A 26643-nucleotide genomic window follows, 5' to 3' on the forward strand; every position below is an offset into this window, starting at 1 on the left:
ATAAACAGCCCTGCCTCAAAAAAGATGTTTGGAGGCGATGGGAGAGGCTCAGCTCAGTAAACTGGGAAACTAATACGCACTATAATTGTTTTAAACTATCATCATTGACGGGAAGAGGGAGATGACTTCAACCATCAACCAGCTCACAGTGTTGAAGTGTAGCTGGAGAGTCTCACAGCGTTTGGTGAAACCATTAGGCAGAGGTAAACAGTGTAAGTCCAGTGGAAAATGAATATTTGCCAGCCTTTTTTTTATTATGGTATTTACTTTGGTAGCGCTTTCCCTTTGGGAATGAAAACCAGAGAGTTGGTTGTTGGATTTTATTGATAAAAAATGCCACGTGAAAATTTATCACTTTCGTTAAAATTTTGTACTGTACTTTTCAGGTATTTATACTTTACTGGAGTATTTCCATTTCATCCTACTTTATACTTCTACTCCATTACATTTCAGAGGGAAGTATTGCAGTTTTACTGCACTTATAGCTACTAGTTACTTTTCAGATTAAGCTTTTACATTTAAAAACTCATATGATGAGCTTATACAATATGATGCATTGTTAAAGATTAAACCACTGATTCCCAATCTTTTTGACTTGTGACCCCTTACAACCCTTGTTGACCCCTTGTCATGTTTCAGATGTCTGAGTTGTTAACAGCTCCGACAGCAGCCCGTTCGCACGAAAAGGAATGCCATGATTAATGCCCAAGGCATTTAGTGTGCAGTAAGAATGCCTTTCTTGCATTTGGCGTGTCATTTGTAAAGCATGTAGTCTGTACTGACTGCATTGTAAACGCTCGGGGTAAATATACTACGATCAGAGCTAGTGACGTAGAATAAAAAGGGTGAAAGACCGCTTATGGTGGGTGAGGGGGGGGGAGGTGGATGGGTCCGACAAACACACAGCTTTTAACCAGAAGACCGCTGTTTTCTTTTGTTTGTTATGTTAGCAACGTTTGTCGCATGTTTTTTAGTGACGTTTGTCACATGTTTTCCATACTTATGTTACGTTGGTTCCATACATATTTTACTTAGTTTACGTACTTATCTTAAGGCCAACCATGATGTTTTTCCTAGACCTAACTAAGTGGTTTAGTTGCCTAAACTTAACTGCGGACGTTATCGTATAGTTTTGTTGCTTGGTGTACAAATGACACACGAAAATCCTAAAATGCGACCTCATGACGCGGAATATCCATGTAATGTCGTGCTATTTATATGCCTTCCTGTGAGACCGGGTTGCCAAAAGAGTGGGATTACCCCTCTAACCGTATCAGACGGTCTCATTTGAATAAAAGCTCAATGAGGTAAAATTATCTTTTCTGCCTCATTAATCATCTCACAACCTCTCAGATTGATCTTGTGACCCTTTGGAGGGGGCTCGACCCTTAGGTTGGGAACCATGAGATTAAAATACCTGTCTATTACTCTTTATAGTATATAAAGTAGTTACATCTAGCACCACCTCGACCAGCTACAACAATAAAATGCCTCCTATACATTGATGCATCAGTCATATATAATAATAAATCACTCAAAGGAGCCATTTTTCTGCAGAGCGAGTCCTTTAAAAACTTTAAGTATATTTTGGTGATAATACTTCTGTAAGCTACTTAAACTTAAGTAGGACTTTACATGTAATGGAGTGATTTTACACTGTTTTAATGGTACTTTTACTTTAGTAAAGGATCTGAGTACTTTTTCCACCACTGCAATCAGGTAAATGACTAATAAAACAGATGTGTGCAAGATTGATGTTGAAATTGTAGAACTGACTTATTGCAACAAGAAGTGAAACTGATCCACTCACAGTATCTAGTGTTAATGGGTATTTATTTCCAAAAATATGTCAGTCGTGTGTGTTTTTATTCATTTTACATGTTTGCTGTGCAGATATTGACACTTGGAAACAAGGTGCAATAATAGCATAAAACTGGTTGAATGGAGTTGGCTGAAGGCCGTTGTCACAACATCTGTTACAAGAATTAAAGGCTCCGACTGAGGAACAGACACTGAATCAACAGTGCGTGTACCTCACACTTCACCAGTACGGTATGTGCCATTCAAGTAACATTGTCTGGTGTGTTTTATACTCATTACACAAATACAGATGTACCAAGTCACAGCCTATTCACTCGTCTTTATCCAGAACTTCTCAATTAGAAAACTGAAATAGGCTAAAGAAAAACAGGTTGTGGTTCATTTCCCAAAAGTGGGATATGACTTTTTTTTTGTTCATATGTGTCATGCAAACACAGCAGAGTTTTTCCAGTCTGAGTACACCAGGAAGCCGGTGAAGGTGCTGTCTGTTTTGGTGCTGGAGTAAAATCCATTGTACTCTGACAGAGCCATCTGGACCCACACCTGGTCACCAGGGATGAGGTGGAGCATGGAGCCGCCAGACAGGGACGCCGGTTTGGGCCAGTTGCCGTAATACTGAAAATAAGATGCCACTGTGTGGGCGTTTTTCATCAGGTCAAACTGGAGGCTGGCACGGTAGACTGTGGCGTGCACGGCAAAGTAGTAAACTCCTGGCACTTTGCAGGTGAAGCGTCCCGTCTCTGTGTTGTAGTCACCCTGCTCATTGAGCACGACTTTGTCAAAACAGACTACATTACCCACAGTGATGGGTATCGTGTGGCCCTCGGATAGTTTGACGCTGAAGGCTGATTTGGGGGCCACTGCGCACTCTCCCGCCTGTCCCCTTTCTCCCTTCTCTCCTGGGTTACCTCTGTCCCCCGTCAGGCCTCGCACTCCTGTCTCACCTGGAGGAGCACAGACATGAGCATCCACTGCAGGGACATTTATCACATACTCACACATGAATCAATAAAAACAAGAGCACCTGGGTCTCCTCCGTCCCCCTTCTGTCCCTTCTCCCCCGGAGCAGCATCTCTCCCGTCCCTCCCGTCTCTCCCTGGCTGACCAGAACCGCCGTGAGCTCCAGGAGTGCCCGGGATGCCAGGGTGACCGGTACACAGACTGGGAGGGATCTTGTTGTCTTCTAACTGGTTGGAAAAATGGATTTGGAGGAGGAGGAGGAGGAGGAGGGAGTGCAACAAGGGCAACAGCCTGAGTGAGGTCATTGCAGTGTCAGGGCTGAGGGACAAAAGAGAAATAGAGTTTAGACTTGCAAAGATAAAGGAAACATGATGGTTTAACATTACGGTAACACCAGTTTGAACTGGACTACATACAATGGTATAATAGTGATGTGGTTAAACAAAAGTGCACCACAAACACCCCTTTAAACATCACTTAAAATCAAACTTGATCAGATTACAGAAGCAGGGACGTATACATGTTGAAATTGCGTAAACACACTGTAATGAAAGGACTTTACCTACAAACATACTGTGTGGCACAGAACTACAAAAGCTTCAGTTTAGTTGCAGTTAAAGGGAATCTATCGCATGAATTTAAGGACTATTCCTCGCTTGGTTTGAGGGCAAAATAAAACTGAAATAATCATATTACATTACTGAGTTGGCTTTACTCATTACGTGTCAGTGCTGCCAAAACTGAAAGGAAATAGCCAGTAATTTAGACCAGACGACTCATGAAAGTGTCCCTCTCCACTCCAGGTACATATCATTGCACAATCTAATAGCTTTAAAAATATTAAAACGTGCCTATAAATTGAGATTTTTTACTGACTGTAACAACACCCACGTGGAGCGTGTGTTTATTAACACAGGTGCAATTTCTTGGTTCCAACCGGTGATTCAGCTTTCTTGAGTAATGAAAGGTTGAGAGTCATGATAACAAGAACAGCATGCTCTGTTTCAGGGAAGGCACGTGGTCGGGAAGTGATTGAGGGGAAAAAGAAAGGAAAAAAATGACCAGGAATGAAATAAGATTCAACCAACAGCAAACAGAAAAGACCATCGTCTATGACCCCAAACTGATTTAACTTTTACATCAATAACTCAATATTTAAACTAAATATAAATTAATAGTCTGGCATTACACATTGGTATAATTGCAGAGTGCAAAGATCAGAAATCCATGTCAATAAAAATGTATTTTTAACACTCGTTTGTCTCAGTGAGGGACATGCAGACTTTACAAAATCTCTTTTTTTTCTCAGTTCAGTAGAATGAAAATAATGCAACATCCTGAACTAATGATTAATCATATCTTCAGAACAAAAACAAGATGACAATACAGATGTTTCTAATAAAGGTTTGAGATGCTGAATACCAGAAAGACTTCTCAGAAGTCACACTTAAAAGATAAAAGGGTCATCCTCAAGTCGTCTCTCCTTCCGTCTGCTTCTGTTTCCTGTTTGTTTATTCTGTTTTTATCACTAAGGAATACATGTAAGAGTATTTTAATGATGTAGTTTGTCAACGTGGAAATAAATTGTATATACTTTGTGTACTACTGGGTAGATTAGTAGTATAGTACATCATATCATGTGTTTTTTTAAGTAATTAGTATCTATAAGCGGCAAATACATGTATTTTATGTAAAATGTTAATCTAATAAAAGTATGTAGTAAATGTAGTGGCGTAAAAAGTACAATATTTATCTCTGAGATGTACGTGGAGAAGTAGAAAGTAGCAGAAAATGCATATACTCAAGTAAAGTACCTCAAAATTGTACTTAAGTACTTGAATAAATGTACTCAGTTACTTTCAACCACTGTGTGACAGACATCAGACTGTACTGCTACCTAACTTGTATATAATCAGTATGTTTTATTACAACATCAGTATGTTTTATTACAACACCCTCACTCACAGTGTTTCCCCGCTCGTCTCCGCTGTCGCCCTGTTTAACCGTCTGTCTGGCAGCAGGACAGGCGTCACAGGACCATAAACTGGACTGATGAGCTGAGCAGGAGGACTCTCAGCTGTCTGACAGTACACTACCAGCTCTCTGCTGGACTCCATGTTCATGGTTAAGAACGTACTGTTTGTGATGTGTGACAATGAGGAGAACAGTTCGGTTTTTAACAGATTGTTTTTTTGTCTTCTATTTGGAGGTTAATCATAATTGGAATTGAGAGTTTACATCGAAAACAGCTGCAAAATAAGAGGAGAGAATAAGAGGAGAGAATAGGAGGAGGGAGAGGAGGATGGGGGCTATAAACAGATAGAAAACAGTGAGAGAAAAAAGGAAGAGGGAGGGAGAAATGCATGTCAGCATTCCTGGCAGTAGAGGAGAGCAGACAAGAGGACAAATACTGGAGAGTCTGAACAGCTGTCTGCCACTCCTCCTCCTCCACCGCTCAGATGATTAGAAACATGAATGTTTTCAATAGCTGCACAGAAGATGAATCTGCTGTTTATGGACCACTACTATGTGAACAACAGTGTTTACTGTACAACTACACAAACTATTGACTCAGTTTATACAGTCAGAGCAGCTTTATTGTCTCGGTTCTTCTTAATGTAGATTCATAATCTGCTGATTTGTCAGACAGTTTCTTATAATTTTTTTGTAGGTTGCTGTAATATATGAGGATGATTGAGATTAACTTTTACAGGCAGTTCAAAAAATCTAATTTCTCTGTAAACCTGACATATATTTTGGCACATTGAGACCAGCTGAAGTGTACTGATATTATCCACGTTTACCAGGCTGGTAAAGGCAAAGCTGCACATTAATTTTACCCCTGTGTTGCTGAATAATGCCCTTAGCTGGTGATGGAAAGTACTGTACATAAGTACAATGTTGAGGTACTTGTGCTTTACTTGAGTAGTATATTTTCTGCTACTTTATACTTTTACACCACTACATTTCAGAGGGTCTCATTGTACTTTTTACTCCACCACATTTATCTGACAGCTTTAGTTTATTGCTTACTTCACAGATTAAGATTTTTAGATTATAACAAGGTATCATAAATATGATGGATCACTTTAGAAACAAATATCCAACAATATATAATAATATAATATAAATGTAAATATATAATAGTTCAAATTGGCTCCAACTTGACCAGCTACAACATTAAAATATTACTTAAACTTGAATGCACCAGTAACAATAATCTCTTAATTTAATATATCATTATTTATCACAGACTGGGGCCATTCTGTTGCATAATGATTGCTTTTACTTTTTTGATAATACTTCTGTACTTTTACTTAAGTAAGTTTTTGAATGCAGGACTTTTACTGTGGTGTTGTTACTTTTACTTAAGTAAAGGATCTGAATACTTCTTCCTCCAATGCCTTAAAGTCCTCTATATTATCCAGCAGTCATATTATGCACAATACACAGTGATGTACTTTGTGGTAATTTAGTTCTTACTGGATACTCTGAAGTAAAAGAAGATTCAGTTCTCAACACTAAAGCCATCAGACATATCTCAGCTCTGCACCCTGACATGTGTAGACTTGAAATCAAACCACTGAATAGCAGCTTTCACAGGAAACAATCAAAACTTACCAGAAGATGTAGTGTGAAGTCTTTGGGAGCTGCTGCAGCTGCTGATGTTTGAGTGCGTAGAGAAGAACCCAGTGAAAGCCGTTCCTCCCAACCAGAGAGTCCGGCTGGGAAAAACTGAGAGGAAATGGTAATGAAATCCAATTAGAAACTGGGGAGGGTGGGAGAGGAGGACCTGAGGGTGGAGGAGAGAGAACAGGGAGGTTACAGAGGAAAATATCTGATGTTTATCCAGCACAAATAAAAGAGAAATAATAACCAGCTCTGAAACAACATTACGTAACAGCGTTTGGGAAACTCTCCAAGATGTAACCACAGAGAGTTCAGAGGGCTGTGGTCAGAAAAAAAAGGCAAATGTCACCACAACAAACTGCAGCTGAGAACGAGTTTATAGCACAAAAACACACTCTGCTTCAAAAGACAGAAGAGAAAGAGAAAGAGAGATACATACAGACATAAAGGCAGATAAAGACAAGCACATTTCCTTCTGTGATTTTCTTTATCTGCCTCTGAGATGAGGCAATTTGCTCCATGCAGATAACATAGTCCCACTAATGTCAGTCTGCCTCTCAGGCACGACTCTCTGACAGTAATCCTCTTCTCTCTGTGATCCTTCGGTGGCAGTGTTAAATTGATAAAGCAAGAGCTCTTAATATCCTTTTTGACAAGGAAGCCAAAATTGAGCTGGTTAAATTCAGCAGCTCCCTTGAATTCAGGCCAATGAAAACATGTTTTCACTGTTATTGTGCAGCAGTGACCCCAAATGGACCAGAAACGTGAGAAAAACTGGAGATGGTGGAGGAGAGAACAATCTCTGTGGGAGAAAAAGAGAAAATGGAAAATAAGCAGGATGAAGCCCATTGGAGCAGGACTGTGTTTAGTGTAACACAGGAGGCAGCGATTACGTTCAACCATGAGCCAGGAGGACCAGCGTTTTGCAGGTTTACATGTTCGTTTCTTTTAATTCGGCATAAAATTGACCTATAAACCTGTTTTAGGTTGTATTCAACAATACTTTTTTAGCCATGTTAGCGGCTGTTGGGATGGCAACTTTGTTCTGTCCATCGCTTCAGTCCAGACTGAAATATCTCAGCAACTGTTTGACGGATTGATATGAAATTTTGTACATACAATTGTGGTTCCCAGAGGATGAATTGACTTTGGTGATTCAGTTCTTCTGTTATGGTTGAATGAAAGTACTGTTGTTATTGTCTTAGAGTAAAATGTCATCAGCATACAATTTGAGTTAGATTGCCACATATTTGTGTTTGTGAGACACACATCTGTTATGGTAAAGAAGGCCAAAGTGATACAATTAAAAGTTTTAAATTCAAGGAATATGTTTTTCAATTAATTTGAATAAAGTGGATTATAGTATTTATAATTATTCTGGTAGGTTTATTGGACTTCAACACCATGTGCTGTTTGAATAGCTTGTTGCAGAACGAGGCACAGTAGTTTGCATGTCTCTCTATTCAACTATGGGCAGTATGAGATGTTACGTGGATTTAGGCTACATGAAGCTTGTATTTACATTTCTATGTTTAGTAGATATGTGATCGATTATGTAAACTATAAAAACTGTAAACTATAATAGTCAAAATTTCAGCCTTAGTCACGGGGTGCAACATTTTGCTGGAGGGACGGATTTGGCTCACAGGCCAACACCACACAGTAAATCATCTTGTCATAATAAATTCAGTCTCTATGGGTTATTGACTCATATTGAGGGAATTCAAATTACATAATTGATTGTGAAAATGTGCACACCCTACAGTTATAAATATATAGAAATATAGAAATAAAAGTATTTTGTGACATGTATGTTCCCACTGAGAACAAAGAGTGAAACTGCTCTGACTGAACACATGGATCTGCTTGGTGTTTTTACACTAAAACGCTGGTTTTATGGGAATGTGATGACGAAGAGGGAGGATGGAGGGGTTGTAGGGTTAAGGGGGAGCTGACTTTCCTTTGAATTTGAGTCACCAGGCTGTTGTGAGGACGGTATCCAGCAGGCAGTGAGCTATAACTGAAGCGAGACTCTTGGAGTTGAGACATGTTTTTAATTAGCAGCGCCAGAATCAGCACATTCTGGGCGTCCTAATTTCCTGTAATAGCCCATAAACTGCTGCTTGGAGGATTTACTGTTAATTTAGACCACGTGGCAAACTTACAATTTTAATGAATTTCTAGTGGGTGGCGCTGGTGAAGTTGGAGCAAACGTGTGACTGGCTTTTAGTTTTGGTTTGAACTCAGAAACAGTCACAGTAAAAACAACGACATGACTTAACTCACAAAGCTGTGAACACAGATGCTGTTAAAAAAGACTGTAGTGTGATGATGCACTTAATTCCCAAAACATCTGTTCTGGGATGGAGAAAAAGCTCAGTTTTGCCCACACATAACTAACTCTGCTGACTAAACGAATTTTATATATAATATAAAATGCCACAAAAGTTAAAAAAAAAAATATGAATGAAATGTGACAAGAAACAAGTCTGTAATTATTAAGTTAATCTGATCTGATGTCATAACTGTTATGGTGTAGAAGGTAGACCCAAACTCACAGATAAGATGAATAGAGGCCTGAAGCATTAACTACCAGCCTGATCTCATTCCCAGGGCTTCAAATACCGACACTTTCTCACGGCTGTCTGCGTTAAATACTGACGCACAAGGCACCCACTCAATATTGAACGCTCAGGGAAATTGCTGTGGTGACGTAGTTTAAAGAGCGAAAGAGACACACCATGCGGGCGGGACGGTTGGTGAATGGGTCCAACAAACACAAGACTTTCATTCAGGAGACCGCTGTTCATGTCCCATGCATTAAGTTTCACTTTCACGTTTACAATCAGTTGTTCGTTCATGTCCCGTATTCACACCGTTCCGTTTAATTTTCACTTCACAAAAGTAGTAATTTTAAGCCCAACCATGTTGCTTTTTTCCTAAACCTAACTAAGTGGTTTATTTGCTTAAAACTGAGCAAGTGGTTTAATTAACAACATTAATAGGGTGACCAGATGGGCCACTTTACGAGGGACTGCACAGCATTTTTATCCCTTGTCCCACGTTCCACATATTGAGACGATGTCACACATTTTCATTGGCTCTAGTTTTCAAGAGTCAAACCACTGCAGGACAGACGCTTTTCTAAAATGGCCTTTATCCAACAGCTGGGAAGGCTGTCATCACGCGGCTAAGTTTACTGTCAAACTGCACACACAGGATTCAAGTGCAGGTTAACATCTCACCGTCTTTGCTACGCTATGCCCTACGGAGAAAATTGCGAGTCACCGCAGTCACAATGTATGCAGATTTATGTGGAATATGATGGAAACTACCACAAAGAAAAGGAAGAGCAGCTGCAACAAAGAATGTGAAACTACTTATAAGTATTTATAAGCCGGTGGAAGGCGATTCTCAGAGTTTTTTGTGAAATTTACCAGTTATTTTTCAATTTCACACGAGGGGGAATACGACATGAAGCGACACAGTTCATGTGAGTCTCACAAGAATGGAGATGTGCCGATCTGTGGATGCATTCGGGCAAAGCATAGAGATGTTACAAGATAAGGGGCAGAATAGAAATGTTTATTATTTAAAGCTGAAGTAGGCGAGATTGGAGAAAATATGATTAAAAAAAGCTATTTTTATAAAACGATCGCTATATGGTGACAGTAGTACATGAAACAGGTAACCTGAAAAAAATCATGTGCCTCTGTGTCCTCCGGTGCTCCTAACGGCATCTGCAAGATTTCACAGACCGGTGGAAAACAAGCAGTAAGAGCTGACCTGAGGTCCGCTGTCCAGCTGCCGTCTATGAGAGCCGGCTGTCAATCACTCCCAAACTCCGACCAAACGGTCAAACTAGGCAGTGCTGATCAAATATGAATCAATATTATGTTACGTTAATGCCTATTTCTCTCCTCAAATGTTTTCAGAATCATCTTGTAGTGTACTGTTTAGCTGTAAAATGAGAAAGTTTGTGACGCCGCTGCCATTGTGAAATCTGGTGAAGGAACGCCAAGTACCGGTCACATGACCGGAGCACAGCCAGTAGGAACGCTCTCTCAATGAAATGACCTGTGATTGGTCAAAGTCTAGATTCTCTAAAGCCTGAAATCAGAGCCATGAGTAGGAGCAGAAGTCTAGTTATCTCTCAGAACACTTGAATTACAATATGCTGAAAGGTTATTGTGGAGTTTTTGCCCAATGATGCCAAAAATATTCTGCCTACTGCCACTTTAAGTTAGATAGACATTATATCAAAACTGTAGACTACCTCTCAGCCTTGTTGACGTGTCCCACATTGTCCCACACAAACATATTCTTTGTCCCACATTTGGTTTGTTTGAATTTGGTCACCCTAAACAATAAGCAGGTGTTTACGGCGAGGGGTCTGACAAAGCGTCAGTATATGAGGAGTTGGTATGAGAACATGTTGCAAACAACGATCCGGCGAGGACTGGAGGGAAAGCCACGGTTGACATCCGGTAGAGTTGATGAGTGGATTGCTGACAGGTGTGTGCAGAGCAGGGAGCCGGAGAGGTGACCAGCTGATTGATGGCAGCTGTGCAGGTAGAGTGAGACTCTCTCACACAGAGACAAACGGGGAACACAAGAGAGGAGACAAAAGAGACAAGCCGGACACAGCCACAGCAATAACATTGTTCATAAAAACTCAGTAATAAATTAAATATATTTAAATACAGCAGCTTGTTTTGCAAAATGGTTAATATGTAATTTGTGGTCAAGACTAAAACATGGAAAACTGGTATGGTGAGGTTCAAGGTTCATTCTTGACCTTTACCTGGAAACAGCAGTTGAGAAAAGACCACAAGGTCAATGAAGTAGCTGCTCCCGAGCTTTCGATCCTATCACAGGATCTTCATCAGCAGATGCATTTTCCATTCCTTCAAATCTCCTTTTTTTTCCTAAAAGCACTTTAAGGACCTCTCGCCCACGTTGTCTTAAAATCATCTGCTGATGAAGATCATGTGATGTGATCGAAACCTCCAGAAGAGCGACAAAGTATTCCTCTTTGTGAGATTATTTTTCTAAACTACTGGTATGTTCCTTTAAAGGTGCTATTGATAACTCTGATAACATTCAGCCATTAGATGACGCATTCTCCCTCCCCCGTTCTATCGCATTTACTTCACAACAAGTCGTTGCCAGGCACTTACCGTCAATCTCAGCCATTTATCCATTTTTTCCACACTAACTGACGACCCAGAGATACCGCGTGATACCAACGTCTTCTTACTATTGGCTCACAAGCCTTGTTAGAAGTGTGAACTGAAGGTCAGATATCTTCCACAGAGATAAACAAAACATTCATTTTGGGCACGCCAACATTTTTTAAATGATTAATTCACAATTTATTTTTCAGGAAAAGCCATACTTTCATTCTCACCTTTCTATTATTATTTTATTTTTTAATATTTGTCTACATAAAAATGTTATCAATATGTGACAATATGTTTTTTACAAATTCAGTAAACGAGGCAAGAGACTAAAAAGAGTAAAGGAGACATGTTTATTATTTAAACTATCACTTAAATAAAAAAGTGCATAGAAAATAAACATGATTAGAAACTTTTCTTTTTACACTTATGTACAACTTTGTTTCCTAATTATACATTCAACCAAGTAGTTTGTGGTCTATTTTCACTGTGGTGGTTTTCCTTCATTTCATTGATGTGTATTGAAAGAACACTGTTTAAAACGGGAGAAAATATGACTGTTGAACTCATGAATACCGTTATTACAGAGAGCAGGAGGAATATTGATAAGACAAAGGTATATTCAAGGCATAAGAAACAAGCCTGTTCATGATCCATGATCCCTCTTTTTTTTTTTTTTTGCACGTCCTACCGTCCGCCTCCCCTCTGTGACACCACATCCCATCCTAGGCTGATAACTTCTATACACAAGAAACAATTAGAAAATTACAAATACATGTTACGTACTCGTCCGACCTCTCCCAAACCTTGACTTGTAAAAGAACAAATTCAGGGTGGATGTTGCACAAAATAAATAAATTAAATGTTTTCAACATCAGCATTATCTCAGCATTATGACTTTCTATAAAAAAAAACAAACAGTACATGATAAGTACAACCAAAGCTTCGGAGGAGAGAGAGGTGGTCCGGGAGACATGAGAGATTTTCCAAAATGGGATCTTTAAAACTCCTGGTCAGTCTCCACAAACCAAACTCTTAATTTATACCACATCAAGTAAGCCGTCTAAAAAAAAAAAAAAGTCCCTGTTAAAACGTACAAAGAAAAAACAGAAAAACATTCACTACAACAACCAGGGGGAGGGGGTAAAAACAAAACATAATGGCTGACCTCAAGAAGTTCACAACCACATTAATACAGTTACATTTCTCATCACATAAAAACCGTTTCCTGTCCAGAAAGAAAAAAGAAAAAAACTGCAGTGAATCCTCGCTGACGGAGGAACACTCACAGGCACAGCAAAACTGGTACTGGATATCAATATACAAAAGAATGATGCACGTTAGTTTCATCTGATAGTACTGTAACACAAAACCATTATAGAGTACATTGAAACATTGCTATTAACCATTATAAATCTGCTGTTTTGCTACTGTAACTAAGTTTGTCTGTCCATTCCATATATTGTATAGATACTAAAGTACAAGAAATCACTATGCATGTTTCCGTATAATATTGTTATGTATTTATACTATAATTACAGATAATGACGGAGAAGGGCCACTGGTGTGGCGTGGTAAAATGAAGTCCAAAGAAACAACACAGACCATTTCCTTATTGTATATATATATGCCGTTTAAACAGTGAAATAAATGACTTATTGTTTCACTGAAAATTCAGAAGTGGATCTCAAGGAGTGAGAGCCGGAGACAGAGCCCTTTGGCACCGGTAAACGTGTCATCACCGATGCTAGCGAGAAGTGTTGAGCTAACCCAGTAAGAACCAGTTGTCCTACAGACAGAAATGCCGCTGCTGTTCACACTTCAGTATTATTCCCAGTGCTGAAATGAAAACTGCTGCCCAGTTTGAGGTCGTATCCACACATCTACCAGGGTTGTCGACACAAGAACTGAAAACAAACGTAGCTGACAAAGTATCGTCGCGCGCCACATGGTGACGTGGAGGAGGAATATACATTCATTGTTGACCTTAGCAGCTGAACCCAGCGAGCCCAACGTAGGTGCAATTGTACAACCGCGAGGCTGGCCTGTCAGTCAGGGTCGGGCTGATCTTGGGCCCCTAAATGGAAAAGCGCAGCCGAGGGTTTGTACACACTGCACCTTCAGGAAGGAAAGGGCTGCTGGCGTGGTCCCTGCCTTCACTTTGTTGCAGAAAAAAAAAAAAGAGTCAAGTGCACTTTGCTAGAGACTCAAACGCCACTTTCAGGAGTCATCGATGACCGAACTCGGTTTTTATATATCAGGGCCTTGATGCACAACGTATTCTATCTGTGCTTGTGGTTTCAGCATTGTGGAGTTGCATTGTCTGTCTGGAGAAAGGGTTTTTCCTATGTCTATTCAGTGCCTGTGTCACAGCTAAAGTGCAAACCATGCGCGGGTCGTATATTTGTTTCAGTTCACAACAACGTGGAGCGACTGCTAACGGCCTTTAGGTGATAACGAAGTGAACGGCGGACAACAATAAATTAATTTAAGGGACAAAAACAAAGTCATTTGACTTTAATCGCATAGTGGAACCAGTCAGTCTAAAAACAGTCTAATCAGATATTCGGTCCAGGATGTGAAGGCTTAAGAACGAAGAGGCATGCTCATTTATAACTAAGGCAAACCATGAGGAGACTGAATGAGAGAATAGTGATTTTGTAAATGCTGGTGATGAGTGGTCACCAGGACGAAGTGGTTTCTTTAATAAACGGATCGTCTCAACGGGGGGTGTGATGAATGCTGTTGGTAGCATTAAAATAAAAAGGCACCTCTTTATTTGAAGTCTGCAGAGGGACAAAACTGTTTGATGGGACTCTTGCCTGTCGACCAAGGGTTGATTAGCGACAAGAAAAATCTTGTTTCGTTAAGACCGCCTGTAAGTGGACTTGGTTTCTCGGTGTGGTGTGGTGTGGAGACAATAAGGCTGGAGAGAGGAGATATCTGCTATGGATCAACAATCTGAACTCTCTCAAGTGCATAATAATAGTTCACATGACTGCCATACTGCCAGCTAGAACTGGAAAACAAAAAAACGTCAGCTCTGAACAAACGTCCCCGGGATAGATAAAAGAGCTACTGGTGGACTGAACTCAACGGGACCAAGCCACAGACCAGTGTCAGTCTTTGGAATCAAAGAAAACATTCAGGCTACAAATTAAAAAAAATTACAACAAAAAACAACTTTGAAAAGGCAGCGGAATACAAAACATAGAGACCAAGAATTAGTGTTTGTAAACCTCTATTTCCTACAAAAATGGCAATAAAATAAATACGATTTTTTAAAAATATAAATACCATCATTAAGTGCTATTCACTAGTGAGTGCTTTGTAAGTCCTCTTGTAGAAAAATATACAGTATTTACATTTGTTTTTTTAAAAGCAAGCATGATATTTCCCTGTCCATAATAAAAAAGATAACAGACTTTAAAAGACTTAATACAAATAAAAAAAACATTTTCCATAGTAATGGTTTATCACAACAGGCCAAGAAGAAAACCAGCCGTGTGAAAATTCAATTCAAGGGCGTGATGTTTGGTTCTCTCTGCTGCTGTAATTTGGAACGTGATTTCAAAAGTCAGAGCTTATATAATTAATTACCAAAAACAGGTTTGATAATAACAGCGTGCACTCGTCTGTATGTTTCTGTGAGATCCACGGCTGGTTCTGGATCACAGCTCCAAAAAAATCAATTATAAATATGTCTACTAAAGCACATCAGTAGGGTTCTCCAGTCCCTTGGCTGTCAGTCCACCAGAATCTCTAGCTGCCTCGCTCTGTCAGGCCAGAGGCGTAATCCCATCAATAACACGTCTACGTAGCTACCAAGCTGTCAGACTAAAAGTCAATTTAAGTACAACGGATGGTATCGACCTCAGATATCACCCTTTACACAAAACGGCCAAACATAACCTTAAACAAATCTACATTTCTACCTCCTTGTCTCGTTTCTCTCTCTTCCTTTCTGTGGCCACTGCTCCCCCTAGTGTCCCCACCTGCACAGCTCTGATCAGGCTGCTTTTTCCCAAGCAGCTCCTATTTACAGTGTTAAATGTACACACCGCCTGGTTAGGGGGAGTAAATCATGACGGCTCTGAAGGCATCAGGGCACATTCAGACAGGGAGATGTGCATCAATAACAGCTGACACTGAGATTTATCAAAAAACAAACAAAAAAAAAAAGAAATTCTAACAAATTTCTAATTTTTCTTTCTAGTAAAATTACTGTTCCAAGTCCCTTCAACAAATTGCACTTTGGTGTAAAATGGAACCAATTGTTTTTCACATCTCAGCATTAGTGGACCATAACACATTTCTAGAAAATTAAGGAGGATGGGCCGATGTAAAAAAAAAAAAAATGATGAAGGGGTAACTTTATCATCCAAATGTAAATTAAAGTTAATATTGCAATGCTGTGAAGGCTCGAACCGTTTCATAACTCACCTCTGAAGGTGAAACTTCCCGTGCCAAATGTAAATGAGACAAAAGGAGGCACAATATGTTGGAATTTCTACAAGTGGCCCCTTCCTCCATGTACAGTACGACCCACGGGCCGCTGCCTCGGCTGTGTTCTGCCAACACCAGCGGCAGAAACACTCACAGAGCTCGGGCCCTGTCGGCAGCGGCCCTACGTGGGCCGGACCCAGGAAATCGGCATGAAGCCAGTGCCACGGGACCTCAGAACATCGTGGCACTGCTGCTCAACAGACTCTCAGTCCTCTTTAAACTGTTTAGAGATCAGTTGAGGAACTTGCGACACTTCTTTGCGCCGCAGTTGCAGGGCAGCTTGTTGCTGGCGTCCTCAATAGGGAACTTGTAGTCGTAGGTGAGCTCCTCTCCGCAGTAGATGCGCCGAGAGGCAAAGATGACGATGTGCTTCTGGCTGTCCACGGTGATGACCCGAGAGTAGCAGTTGGGCTCGCAGGAGTGGTTGATGAAGCGGGCGGCGTTACCGTGCACCGTGGCATCTACCACCTCATAGTCATCGATGCGAAACATGTAACAGCCAATCCCCTTTGAGAAAAGAAAAGACAGAGGTTTTTTATGTTTGTTATGTTATGCTCCCAATACTTCAAACTCAAAGTTCATTCCCAAGACCTCACCTTTCCATCGTAATATTTCTCCCGTTTGTCAGTGAGCACAGAGCGAATGACATTTCCAGAGTATTCAATGAGCATCTCCCCCGCATCGATGGTTTTCTTGCAGAACAGACCTCGGCCGTGAATGGGAGACCTGCAGATGGAAGTGAATCACAGTAATGGTTTTAGCCTGCTGCATATGTAGATGTTGATTTTAAACCCTTGTGTTTTGGCCCCATGAAATGAAAAATACATTTTCCCAGTTTTAATCCTGTGTTAATTGTTCATTTATCTCTTGTTATATGCCAAATATATGTAAAAAGAAGAGAAAAAGAAAGAAACGTTGCTGATTTTCAGCCGATTTTGTGTCACTGCAGTACATGTAGATAAACGTCCGCCGGATGACACTAAGCGATCAGAAAACTTTTGCCAAACTTTTGTGAGCGGGGGGGCTCCGGGCGCCATTCATCTGCATGTACTGCCCGCACTGCAGTGACACAGAGCTGGTTGAAAATCAGCAAAGTTTCCCCAAAGTGCACAGTTGATTTTGACAAACAATAAATTGTTGTCATGAATAGGAATAAAAGTGATTAAACTTTCAAAGATTTAACTTGATCGCTGAGAACCGCAACAGATCTCAATTTTATAAACGACCAAGGTAGTTGTGACTGGTGTCAGTGAGCAGAAAAAAATCCAACGGCTAAAGTCACAAAGTATTTTATTTAGCTCTTGTGCAGCTTTTCATCAACCTAAATGTAAATAATTGATGAATGATTGACAGTTTAAGCAACACTGATCTAACCTGTAGACTCCAACCGTTTCCTTAGAGGTGGCCTTGAGCTGTTTGAATCTCACAGCCAGCGGAAGCTCCATGGAGGCACGCCTGCAACAACAGCAAAGACGAAATGATATTTTAGAACGGTTACCTCTATCAATTTCAGATAATAAGATCAGATAAGATCAGATAAGATGAACCTTCATTGATCCTCAGGGGGGACATTCAGGTGTTGCAGCAGCACAAAGACAGATCGTATTTACTGTGAATAATTATCAAGGATTTTGTTGCCGCTGTAACTGACCTGGCAGTCCTGAGCTGCCCTTCGTCCTCATCGTCTTCTTGCGGCCTGTACTCAGGAGGCTGGCGGTGTTTTGAGGCCAAGAAATTGAACATGTCAAATACAGACCTCCTGGAAGGCAAACAGATGCGTCAGAAACACAAACGCACAAGATTCACAACAGGTTTGGTTACAAGTTTGATTAAAACCAATTTTCTAATAAGGAGCATTAAAGTCAGGAAGAGGGTTCCTTATCTTATTGTCCAATTAATTATTATGTGTGTGCATGGATCCTTTCCTAACCTGTGGTGGATCTCTGCTCGAGCCGACCCGTGGGGGTTGATGGGAGGTTCGTCGGTTTCCTCTGGTTTATGGAAGCGGAACCGGTAGCTCCGACAGTGTCTGGAGCCGTAAAGCTGCTCGAGCAGGAAGACCACCGCCTCGTGGACGACTCCCAGCATCCTCAGTCCATTCACACCTGGGAGGAGCAAACAAAACGCATCCCCGATGAATCATTCGCATACACAACAACATATCTATTCTTCTTTGTTTTGTGGTGTAGTCACGAGCGATGCCTCACCTTCAAAGGAGAGCTCTTTGAGTCGTGCGTTGGAGCGAGCTTCCTGCACCTTGTCAGTCAGGGATTTCCAAGCCTCTGTAAAGGGACAGGCAGTTAAATCATCTTAATATGAATGTATGTGAAATGTAACCTTTTATATACATGATCATTTTGATTTATTAGCTTTGAAATGTAGTCTAAACGCTTAGCAACAAAGAGGACATTGTTTCTTTGTGACTGCAAACAGCGCTGTGCATTATATTATGGGCAACAAGCCACTCATTATAGCTCTCTAAACTTTAAAACACACATTATATGACTTTTCGCCAAAGGCATATTGGCACAGAAGCATAAATATAACACATGTAGTAAAGGTGAGGTCATTTTCTCTCACCTTCGATACTCTCACAGCGGATGTGGAAGCCGTCCTCGCTGCAGATTTCAAAGATGATGCCCTTCTTGGGTTTGCTATCGAGGCCGGTATCCCTGCTGTTGCCGTCTTGGTCGGGCGGTGATGATACAGGAAGAGACCCCGCTCCGCCAGCTGCAGATGGTTTGTCTTTCCCCACTACTTTCCCCGGTAACACAGGACCTTCAGATGTCTTCTTTTTACCGAGCACACTGGAAAAGATTTGAGGCATTGAAGCGTTAGAACTCTTTTATATATATTCAGTATGAAAATGAGCACCGAGCGCGGATGACTCCGTACCTCTTGTTGGTCGCCTTGTCTGCGGGCTTGCCCGTGTCCATGGGTTCAGGGGAGCTCAGCTCTTTGGAACTGCTTGCAAAGACGATGACAGAGGTTCAAAATATATTTTTTGCAAAGTACTTTAGGGAACATTTGGTAGTTACAGACTCAGTCAAGGTGAGATATTTATAGTACACAGCAACTGAAAACGTCTTTTTCTACAAATACTCTGTTATAGAGAAGCATCAAAAGAATAAAGCATACACTCACAATCCCATTCTGACATTCACAAGTAATAAATAATGTAGTTATGTTAAAATGATAGTAGAAGAACACAACAAGAAGGTTGTATCTGTTTCTTTCCATGTTGTGAAGACATTAAAAAAAAACTTTTACTGAAAAACAAAACAAGAAAAATCTGTTATAATTATTCTCAATGTCACATTCATTATGCAGAACACATTTGAGAAGGTTATTGCTGACTCTTCCCATTTATTCATGTAAATATGTATAAAAACGAATACATCTCAAGCAGCAAGTCTCACCTTGGGTTTGAGTGATGTCGTCCTGTGGCGTTGCTGTGATGCTCCTCCGCCTGAGAGGCCTTGAGCTTCTTCACGCTGGTTATGTCTGAGCTCTGCCTGCTCCTCTTTGTTTTCTGTTTGCCTCGTTCTGCTCCTGAAGAGGTGGTGGAGTTAGGCGGTCTTTGCTCTGATGATCTGGAGATGGGAGTTGTTCTACTGCTTTGGGAGTGTGCGGAGGTTCGTGTTTGGGCGAACACTCCAACAACGCGTCCCTTGGCGGGGCTTAGAGAGGCTAAAGTAACAGTGGTGTTTGGACTGGAGTCCATAGTGTGGGCTCTGTTGATAGGCTGGTGTTGTAGGTGGACATTAGTAACTTCTGTCTCTCCTTGCTGGTTGACAGCCATGCTGATGGTCTGCTGGGAGGGCAGGACGCAGATGCTGCTGGCTATAGATGTCTGCACAGAGGAGCTGAGCTGTGACATCAGAGGAGCTCCCGCTGATTGAAGGACCATCGGCTGATCTGACAGGCCCAAGCCGTGTGGACCTGCTTTGAACAGGAGGTTGCTAATTGACCCTGTGATCTCAGCAGAGCCGAGGACGGGGGTGGAGAGGGAGACTGATCCTGGTGCAAGAAGGCCAGCGGCGCCACTAGAGGCCACAGACACAACATTCAGCACTGACTGACTGGGGTTGAGACCAGAGACTGTGCACGGTATAAGGTGAGTGGAGGAGTCGTGGCCAAGGAGACCAGGCTGGGCGGTACCGGAAATCCTCTGCTGAAGGAGGGTCGTGGGATCCAAGTACATAACCCCACCCGGTTTTGGTCTCTTGATAATATTTGGGACCTTGCGCTGAGAAGTGGAGAGAGTGTTTAACTCGACCAAGCTACCAGGTTGACCGGAGATGCTAGCAGTAATCTGAGGGGAAGTCAGGTTGATGAGGGTCATGTTGGGAGGGCCCACTTCCGACGGGGCCAGAGTAGGCTGGCTACGGGAGCGGGCCAGCTTTTTGCCCTTTCTTGGCTGAAGACGAGAGATGGGCCTCTTCTTGCCGTGAGCAGAGGCGAGTACAGTCTGGGAAGAAGCGAGGGACGAGGGAGTAGACACTATGGCAACGCCGGGACCCAGCTCGCGCGGCCGACCGGCCTCTGAGACCAGAATCTGGGACTGGTCGTGGGGCAGCCCGATGAGAAGCCCCGAGGTGGTGCTGGGGATTCCCGTCTGGAAGCTCGCCTGTGTGGCTCCTGTGAAGGTGTGAATCTGGGAGGTGTGAGCCATGGTGCCCAGGACTTTGCCACCAGCAGGAAATATTGGCTGGGCTGTGGATAAAGCCGTGTTCAACCCTGTGGTGAGCGTCATAGAGCTCAGCACTGCTGAGGAGGTGGGATCCATCACTCCTGTGGCAGTAATCTTTTGGGCGACACCATTAGGGACGGTCTGGAGAACGTAGAGAGGCTGGAACTGCTGATTGACCACAATGAGCTTGTCAGGACCAGGTTTGATGACTGCCGGGCTGGAGACCTGAGCCTGGGATGGTCCTGGACAGGGAACTGGACTGGGGCTGCCTGCGGCTGCAGCTGATGCCGGGAGGTACTTCTGACCCTGAAGAGGAAGGGAGGGTGAACTTGGCAAACCAGGGGTACCAGAACTCCTGGCAACATCCTGGTTACCCGGAGGTTCAACCACCTGGCCAATGGCAGGGCTGGGAATAAACTGCTCAGGAGTCATGTGACCCTCATTGACCTGTGTGTCCCTGTTTCCCAAAGTTGTAGCGTCATGCTGATTCTCCGACGGTGACACACCTGGCCCTGCTCTTTTCTTGTCCCCAGTCTTTGTCTCCGGGTCAGAGGTCAAGCCCAGCATGGTGCGGTCTGAGGTATCAGAGATGAGACTCCCAGCAGTGTGATTCTGACTGGTGTTGACAGAAGGGCTGCGTGTGGTCAGGACAGAGAGGTCAGAAGGCAGCTCCAATGGAAGATACGGCTCCTCTACAGATATGGAGCTATTCACACTACTCTCCACCACACCTCCACTCTCAGCGCTGGGCAGCTGCTGGGAAAAGTCATCAAACAGGATGTCTTTGGGCCGGTTGACATCCACTCCGACGTAGCTCTCATCCAGGAGCAGCTCCGAGGAGGACGGCTCAGACTGCTGACCCAGAGCCTGCATCGACATAGAAGGTGTGTTGAGGACAAACTCCATGATATCTGACGGCAAAATGTTACCGCAGTCATCACTGTTGTTGTTGTCGGAATCTGATTTAAGCAGGTCCGTGCTGAGGGACAGTTGGGCCTCGAGAGGATCCTGACCCTGACTCTGTGGCTGGGACTTGACCCCACCTCCTAGAGGAAGACTGTTTTCTTTCTGGTTCTTTCTGCCTTCCCGCGTGTTGTGGCTTACGGCTCCGCCGCTGTTGTCGGCCTCCTTGCTCGAGTCGTGGGAGTCGGGTTTCTCAGCGTGCCTTTCTCTGCCCCGTCTCTTAGGAGTGCTCTTCTGTGGCGTGGAAGAGGAGGTGGCTGTGGTGGTGGTGGTGCTGGTGCTGGTGGTGCAGACGCTGGTGTCGCTCTCTGAGCCATCATCGACGCCATCGAGCTGGCCGATACGCTGCTTGCCTAAAGTCCTGTCAAACACAGCAAAGACAATATGTTGGATTATCAACAGAAAATAATAAGAAATAAATTATTCTTTATCAAAATAATTGTGTGTACTTACAGAGCACTCAGCATGTCCTCTTCAGCTTTTCCTTGAGCCCTCTGTTGTTGCTGTTCCTCGTCTTTTAGAAAGCGCTGAAGCTGGGATCCCCTTCCCAGACACTGGTCTATCCCCTCTATAGATGGTAGGCCCTCGCCAGGGTTGATTATTGTTCGGGTGAAGTTGTAGTAGTACGGGTCTTTACCCCTCTGTTTCATTCCGCTGTCATCATCCTCTCCACTGTCCCCTGACGAAGAGGAGGTGCTCATATCATCTGCTCCGTCCACTTGCCCCTCGGCTGACTTCTTGCGGCCGCCGGTCCTCCTCTTAACCACGGCCCCAGCTCCGTCCCCGCTGCCATAGAAGGGAAGGTCCTCTTCGCCGTACGAGCGAACCCCGTAGAAAGGCGTGAGGCCGAAGAACATGTTGGAGCGCGCGCGGGCACTGCGTCGAGGGTAGCGCCGCTTGGCCGACCCCGACCCGTCACTGTCATCCTCGTGATGTTTATCATCCATGCCTCTGTCGTGGTCGTCTTCTGGGCCGTCGCCCTCGTCCTCGGTGCCTTGCGTGAGGAGGCCGTGGTGTTCTCGGAGCTCGCTGCGGGAGCGCTCCTTGCGCAAATCCTCTTCCTCTGTCGGAGTCTGGGTGTCAGATTCAGAACTGTCACTGCTGCTGGCAGAGGGTGAGGAGAAAAGAGCAGAGCGGGCAGAGCGACGGGTCCCCTGGCCGGCAGGAGAGACAGTGGAGGTAGTGGTCGTGGGACAGGAGGAAGGAATACTACCAACAGTGCTGGTCCCATTAGGGTCGGTTTTAATATCAGTCTTTAGCGGAGTTACAGTCGGGGGTTTGACTGGTCTCCTTTTCTCTCTTGAGGACAACGGCAGCTGGTTAGCTGTTGGTTTGGTTTGAGGCTGAGAAGAAGTCTTCACTCCTTTCTCTGGAGCTAAACCGCCCGGCTGCAGCTGCTGTAAGTTGTCCAGACTGGAGCTGTTCTTCCTCTCAGGACAGGAGTAATTCTCTCTGCTCTTTGAGGATGACCTGTCCCCTCCCTGGTTCTCGAGCTTCTCCCCCTGAGCCTTCCCGTGGGCTTTGGTGCTGTTTCCAAGCACTGGAGCTTTGCTATTGCTGCTGTTGTGAGAGCTGGGGTTCGTAGCATGTGCGTTGGTGCTGCCAGTAGCTTTCGTATTATTGTTGAGAAGGGGGATTTTGTTGCTGCTGTTGCTGTTTTGGAGAGTCTTTTCTCTCTCACGGTCTTTGGACACCTCTCTGCTGCCTGCTGTCTTAACTTTGGGGTGTTTGTCTTTGGCAGCTGAGGCTGCAGCTGGGGAGGCCAGGTGCACGGAGCCTCGCTTGACAACATCATCCTCTGCTGGTGTCCGTGACGGCCACGCAGGTTTCATAGCTGCTGCTGTTGCCGTGGTCGGACCTGATGAGTAATCATTTGATTTCCGTGAATTGGACTTCTGAAATGAAGACTGTGGGGAGGCAGATTTCCCAACAACGGAGTCCTTATGGAGTGAAGCTGGCATTAAATTCCCATTGCCACTACTACTCTCCTTCCCTGAGCTGGCCTTGTCCTTAGACTGGGTGATGTTGGAGGTGGGGGTGGCCCGGTGACGAGGCAATAAACTCGCAGAAACGTCCTGGTCTTTGTTTCGTGCGTCCCCTCCGTGTTTCCCTTGCTTGTCTGTCTGCTTGGTGCTGCCACCTCTCTGCTGACCAGAGAGAGCGGCAGTGCCCACCGGAGGGGAGGACTGGCCTGAGCCTGCAGGTGCCAGTCTGGGGCTCTTACTCTCACCTCCAGCCTGTTTGGACTGACTGCTAGGGTTACTATCTTTCCCTGAGCCAGAGTCTTTGTTTTTCTCTGTGCTTCTATAACTAGAGTCTCTAGAGGGAGGTCTACCCTTGTCAGAGTCTCTGCTAGACGGTCTGTCTTTACCTTGGCCTGAGTCTTTTCCTGTTTCCCTGCTATATTGTCGATGCTTCTCAGAGTCCCTTAGCCCAGCATCTCTGTTGAGAGACCTAGCTTTATCCATATCCTTATAGCTGGCATCTCTAGAGGATGATTTGCTTTTATCTGTTTCTCTATTGCTTGAATCTCTGCTCGCCTGTCTGCCCTTCTCAGAGTCTCTGTTTACTTGTCTCCCCTTATCTGAATCTCTTAAGGGATCTCTACTGGGAGGTCGTCCCCTCTCCGATTCTTTCACACCTGAGTCTTTACTCAACGGCCTCCTCTTTTCTGGCTCTTTGGCTGATATTTCGCCCTTGTCAGAGTCTTTTTGCCCAAGTTCTCTGGATGATCTATTCTTGTCAGAATCCTTAGAAGCTTGGTCTTGACTCGACACCCTCCCCTTGTCAGCATCTCTCAACCCTTGGTCTCTTAATGGCTGCTGTCTGTTTCTGTCTGTGGAGAACAGTCTGCCTCTCTCATCATCTCTCTGGACCGGACTCTTTGCTGAGTCTTTGCTAGGGTGTTTGGACCTTTCGGGGTCTCTGGCAGGGGAGGGGATGAGGGGAGGGGGTGAGGTAAGGGGTCGTGACACAAACGGAGGTGGGGAGGTCAACCCTCTCTGTCTATTCAGCGGGTGGGGAGAAGGAGAGAGAGAAGGGGAGCTGTGCCGACGTGAGTCGATATTACGCATGCCGGGGTTCACCAGGGAGTCTCCTACTGTCACAATCTCATGGCTTTGGGGCTGAGAGGCTCCTCCTACAAAATAAAAGAAATGGAAATTAAAATAGAGACTACTCTGTCGACAATTTAAATTAAATTCTACAATCGAATACCAAACATATCTATGATTCTTTCAAATAAATGTTCTAAATCAAAAAGAGGAATGCATAGTTATACCTGGAGAGGGCATGGGCCTGGGGCCTAGTGAGCGCTGACAAGGGGGGTAGCTGGGGTGTCGGTTCCTGGTGTAAACCCTGAGCTTAGGGGTGTTGGTAGGGGAAAGGGTGTCAGTGCGCCTCGGGGATTCAAATGGATCTGGAAAGTCTAGATATGAAAGGAGGGGAAATTGACACAAAACACAGTTTAGGCTTGAACACTTTGTAGGTGAAGTTATACAAGTAATAGTATTATTTTCAGTAGTATTGTAATCATGATTATTATTACTGCTTTTCATTTATTATTATTATTTATTTTATTATTCAGTATTTCTTTATTTTCCTTTTTTATGTATTTATTTTTTGAAGAATGTTCTTCTTGTGTCTTTTGACATTCTGTTTGTTTCTGTGTTTATATGGAAAAGAAGCATGGCGATACTATGTTTTGCTATCTTGGAAAAATTATGCTTCACAATAAAAACATTTGAAAAAGACACAAAACACAGTTTTTTGACACTATAACACATTTAAACTATATAAAGTCACTATAGTCCGTAGTTTACCTGCTATGGAAGGTGGGCTGTGTGCTATCGTGCGATTCTCCTCAGGAGCCATCATGTTTTTCAGGTCAGACTCTAACACCGGAGGGTGACAAACTAGGATCCTACAGGTGTACACGCAGCGCTTTCGAGCATCCGAAGTACTCCAGTACACCCTTGAACACCTGCAGAGAAGAGGATTTATTCAGTTTGCAATTTCAATATCATCCGGCAGATGTACTTTAATTGAGAATAATAACGGAGGCACTAAAAATAGCTAGAGAGGACTTTCAGATAAATGAAAAACTCACTGGTATCCCACAGGGAAGAGCTTGCGTTTGCAGTCTGAGAGTTCAGTCAGTATCCCCAAACAATCGATGGTCATGGAGCCTGCAACGATGGCGTTTAAATCAGCATTCAAGAGACACTGGGAGACATTATCCACCAACATTTATCAGCGACCGACCTACCTATCCTCATGTGGACGTTTTCAGGCTCCAGTCCTGCCAACCACTTCCTCCTGAGACGAATACCCTCCAGGTCCACCAGGATCCTGCGGGTCACCTCAAACCCAGACACCACCTGGAGAAGAAAAAACCCAAACATAGGAATGTTGAAGAGAAAAAAAGATTGCCATTTAAATGTATTAATGAGCTTTTTGATTATAAAGTAAATAATTAAATGTTCTTACTTCTCCCTTGATGAGGTCCCTGTGCTTTGGACAATAGACTTTCTTGTCCTCCAGGAAGACGCAGTGGCACTGGCGGGCGCACATGAAGTGGTAGTTGCTGGTGCAAGAAGTGAGGCAGCAGCCAACTGTGGCCCCCGGCTTTTGACACTTCTCACAGCGCTGAATAAAAAGCACAAAACGTTTCAAATGTCCAATAAGTAAACACTGAAAATAGAGTGGGAACCTGTGATGGACGAGGTATCTTACCAGCTGTTTTCCCCTGAGAACAGCCATGTGAACATTCTTCAGAGAGCCGTCGTCGTCTTCAAACACCTCGGCGGACCACAGGGCACAGTTCACATGGGTCCACTCGTTCTGACCGATGTACAGCAGCCTGCCACCCTCCTGAAACAAACAGCCGTG

The 26643-nt window shown here is 43.5% G+C and overlaps 2 protein-coding genes across 8 annotated transcripts in view; both read right to left on the reverse strand.

Moving 5' to 3' along the window:
* Positions 1 to 1816: 1816 nt before the first annotated feature.
* Positions 1817 to 6572, reverse strand: c1qtnf5 (C1q and TNF related 5). The gene is made up of 3 exons (XM_037776516.1): positions 6403 to 6572; positions 2846 to 3099; positions 1817 to 2765 (listed from the first exon to the last, which is right to left on the reverse strand). Exons 2-3 carry the CDS (start codon positions 3084 to 3086, stop codon positions 2245 to 2247), a joined length of 762 nt encoding a protein of 253 aa, XP_037632444.1. The 5' UTR covers positions 3087 to 3099; positions 6403 to 6572; the 3' UTR covers positions 1817 to 2244.
* A 5353-nt stretch (positions 6573 to 11925) lies between these two features.
* The window catches only part of kmt2a (lysine (K)-specific methyltransferase 2A), a 47388-nt gene continuing 32670 nt past the window's right edge, over positions 11926 to 26643 (reverse strand). For 5 of the 7 annotated variants that reach the window (XM_037774610.1, XM_037774606.1, XM_037774608.1 and 2 more), the window contains exons 19-34: positions 26488 to 26625; positions 26242 to 26400; positions 26021 to 26132; positions 25862 to 25940; positions 25575 to 25735; positions 25034 to 25180; positions 22207 to 24892; positions 19517 to 22114; positions 18993 to 19064; positions 18678 to 18904; positions 18305 to 18379; positions 18028 to 18202; positions 17749 to 17856; positions 17472 to 17552; positions 16694 to 16823; positions 11926 to 16604 (exon numbers count right to left, since the gene is read on the reverse strand). In XM_037774610.1, the coding sequence (XP_037630538.1) occupies positions 16329 to 16604; positions 16694 to 16823; positions 17472 to 17552; positions 17749 to 17856; positions 18028 to 18202; positions 18305 to 18379; positions 18678 to 18904; positions 18993 to 19064; positions 19517 to 22114; positions 22207 to 24892; positions 25034 to 25180; positions 25575 to 25735; positions 25862 to 25940; positions 26021 to 26132; positions 26242 to 26400; positions 26488 to 26625 (7224 nt within the window). In that variant the 3' untranslated portion in view covers positions 11926 to 16328. The remainder of the gene's footprint in view (positions 16605 to 16693; positions 16824 to 17471; positions 17553 to 17748; positions 17857 to 18027; positions 18203 to 18304; positions 18380 to 18677; positions 18905 to 18992; positions 19065 to 19516; positions 22115 to 22206; positions 24893 to 25033; positions 25181 to 25574; positions 25736 to 25861; positions 25941 to 26020; positions 26133 to 26241; positions 26401 to 26487; positions 26626 to 26643) is intronic. The other 2 variants (XM_037774609.1, XM_037774605.1) reach the window with 1 other exon arrangement.

The sequence above is a fragment of the Sebastes umbrosus genome, chromosome 7 (assembly GCF_015220745.1).
Source record: "Sebastes umbrosus isolate fSebUmb1 chromosome 7, fSebUmb1.pri, whole genome shotgun sequence".
Classification (NCBI taxonomy): domain Eukaryota; kingdom Metazoa; phylum Chordata; class Actinopteri; order Perciformes; family Sebastidae; genus Sebastes; species Sebastes umbrosus.

Bases quoted from the DNA above. Each gene is read 5' to 3' on its own strand.
- c1qtnf5 (XM_037776516.1), bottom strand. From the start codon at position 3,086: ATGACCTCACTCAGGCTGTTGCCCTTGTTGCACTCCCTCCTCCTCCTC. The intron at 2,766-2,845 runs GTGCTCTTGTTT...GTGCTCCTCCAG, and splicing joins GGGGGACGGAGGAGACCCAG to GTGAGACAGGAGTGCGAGGC.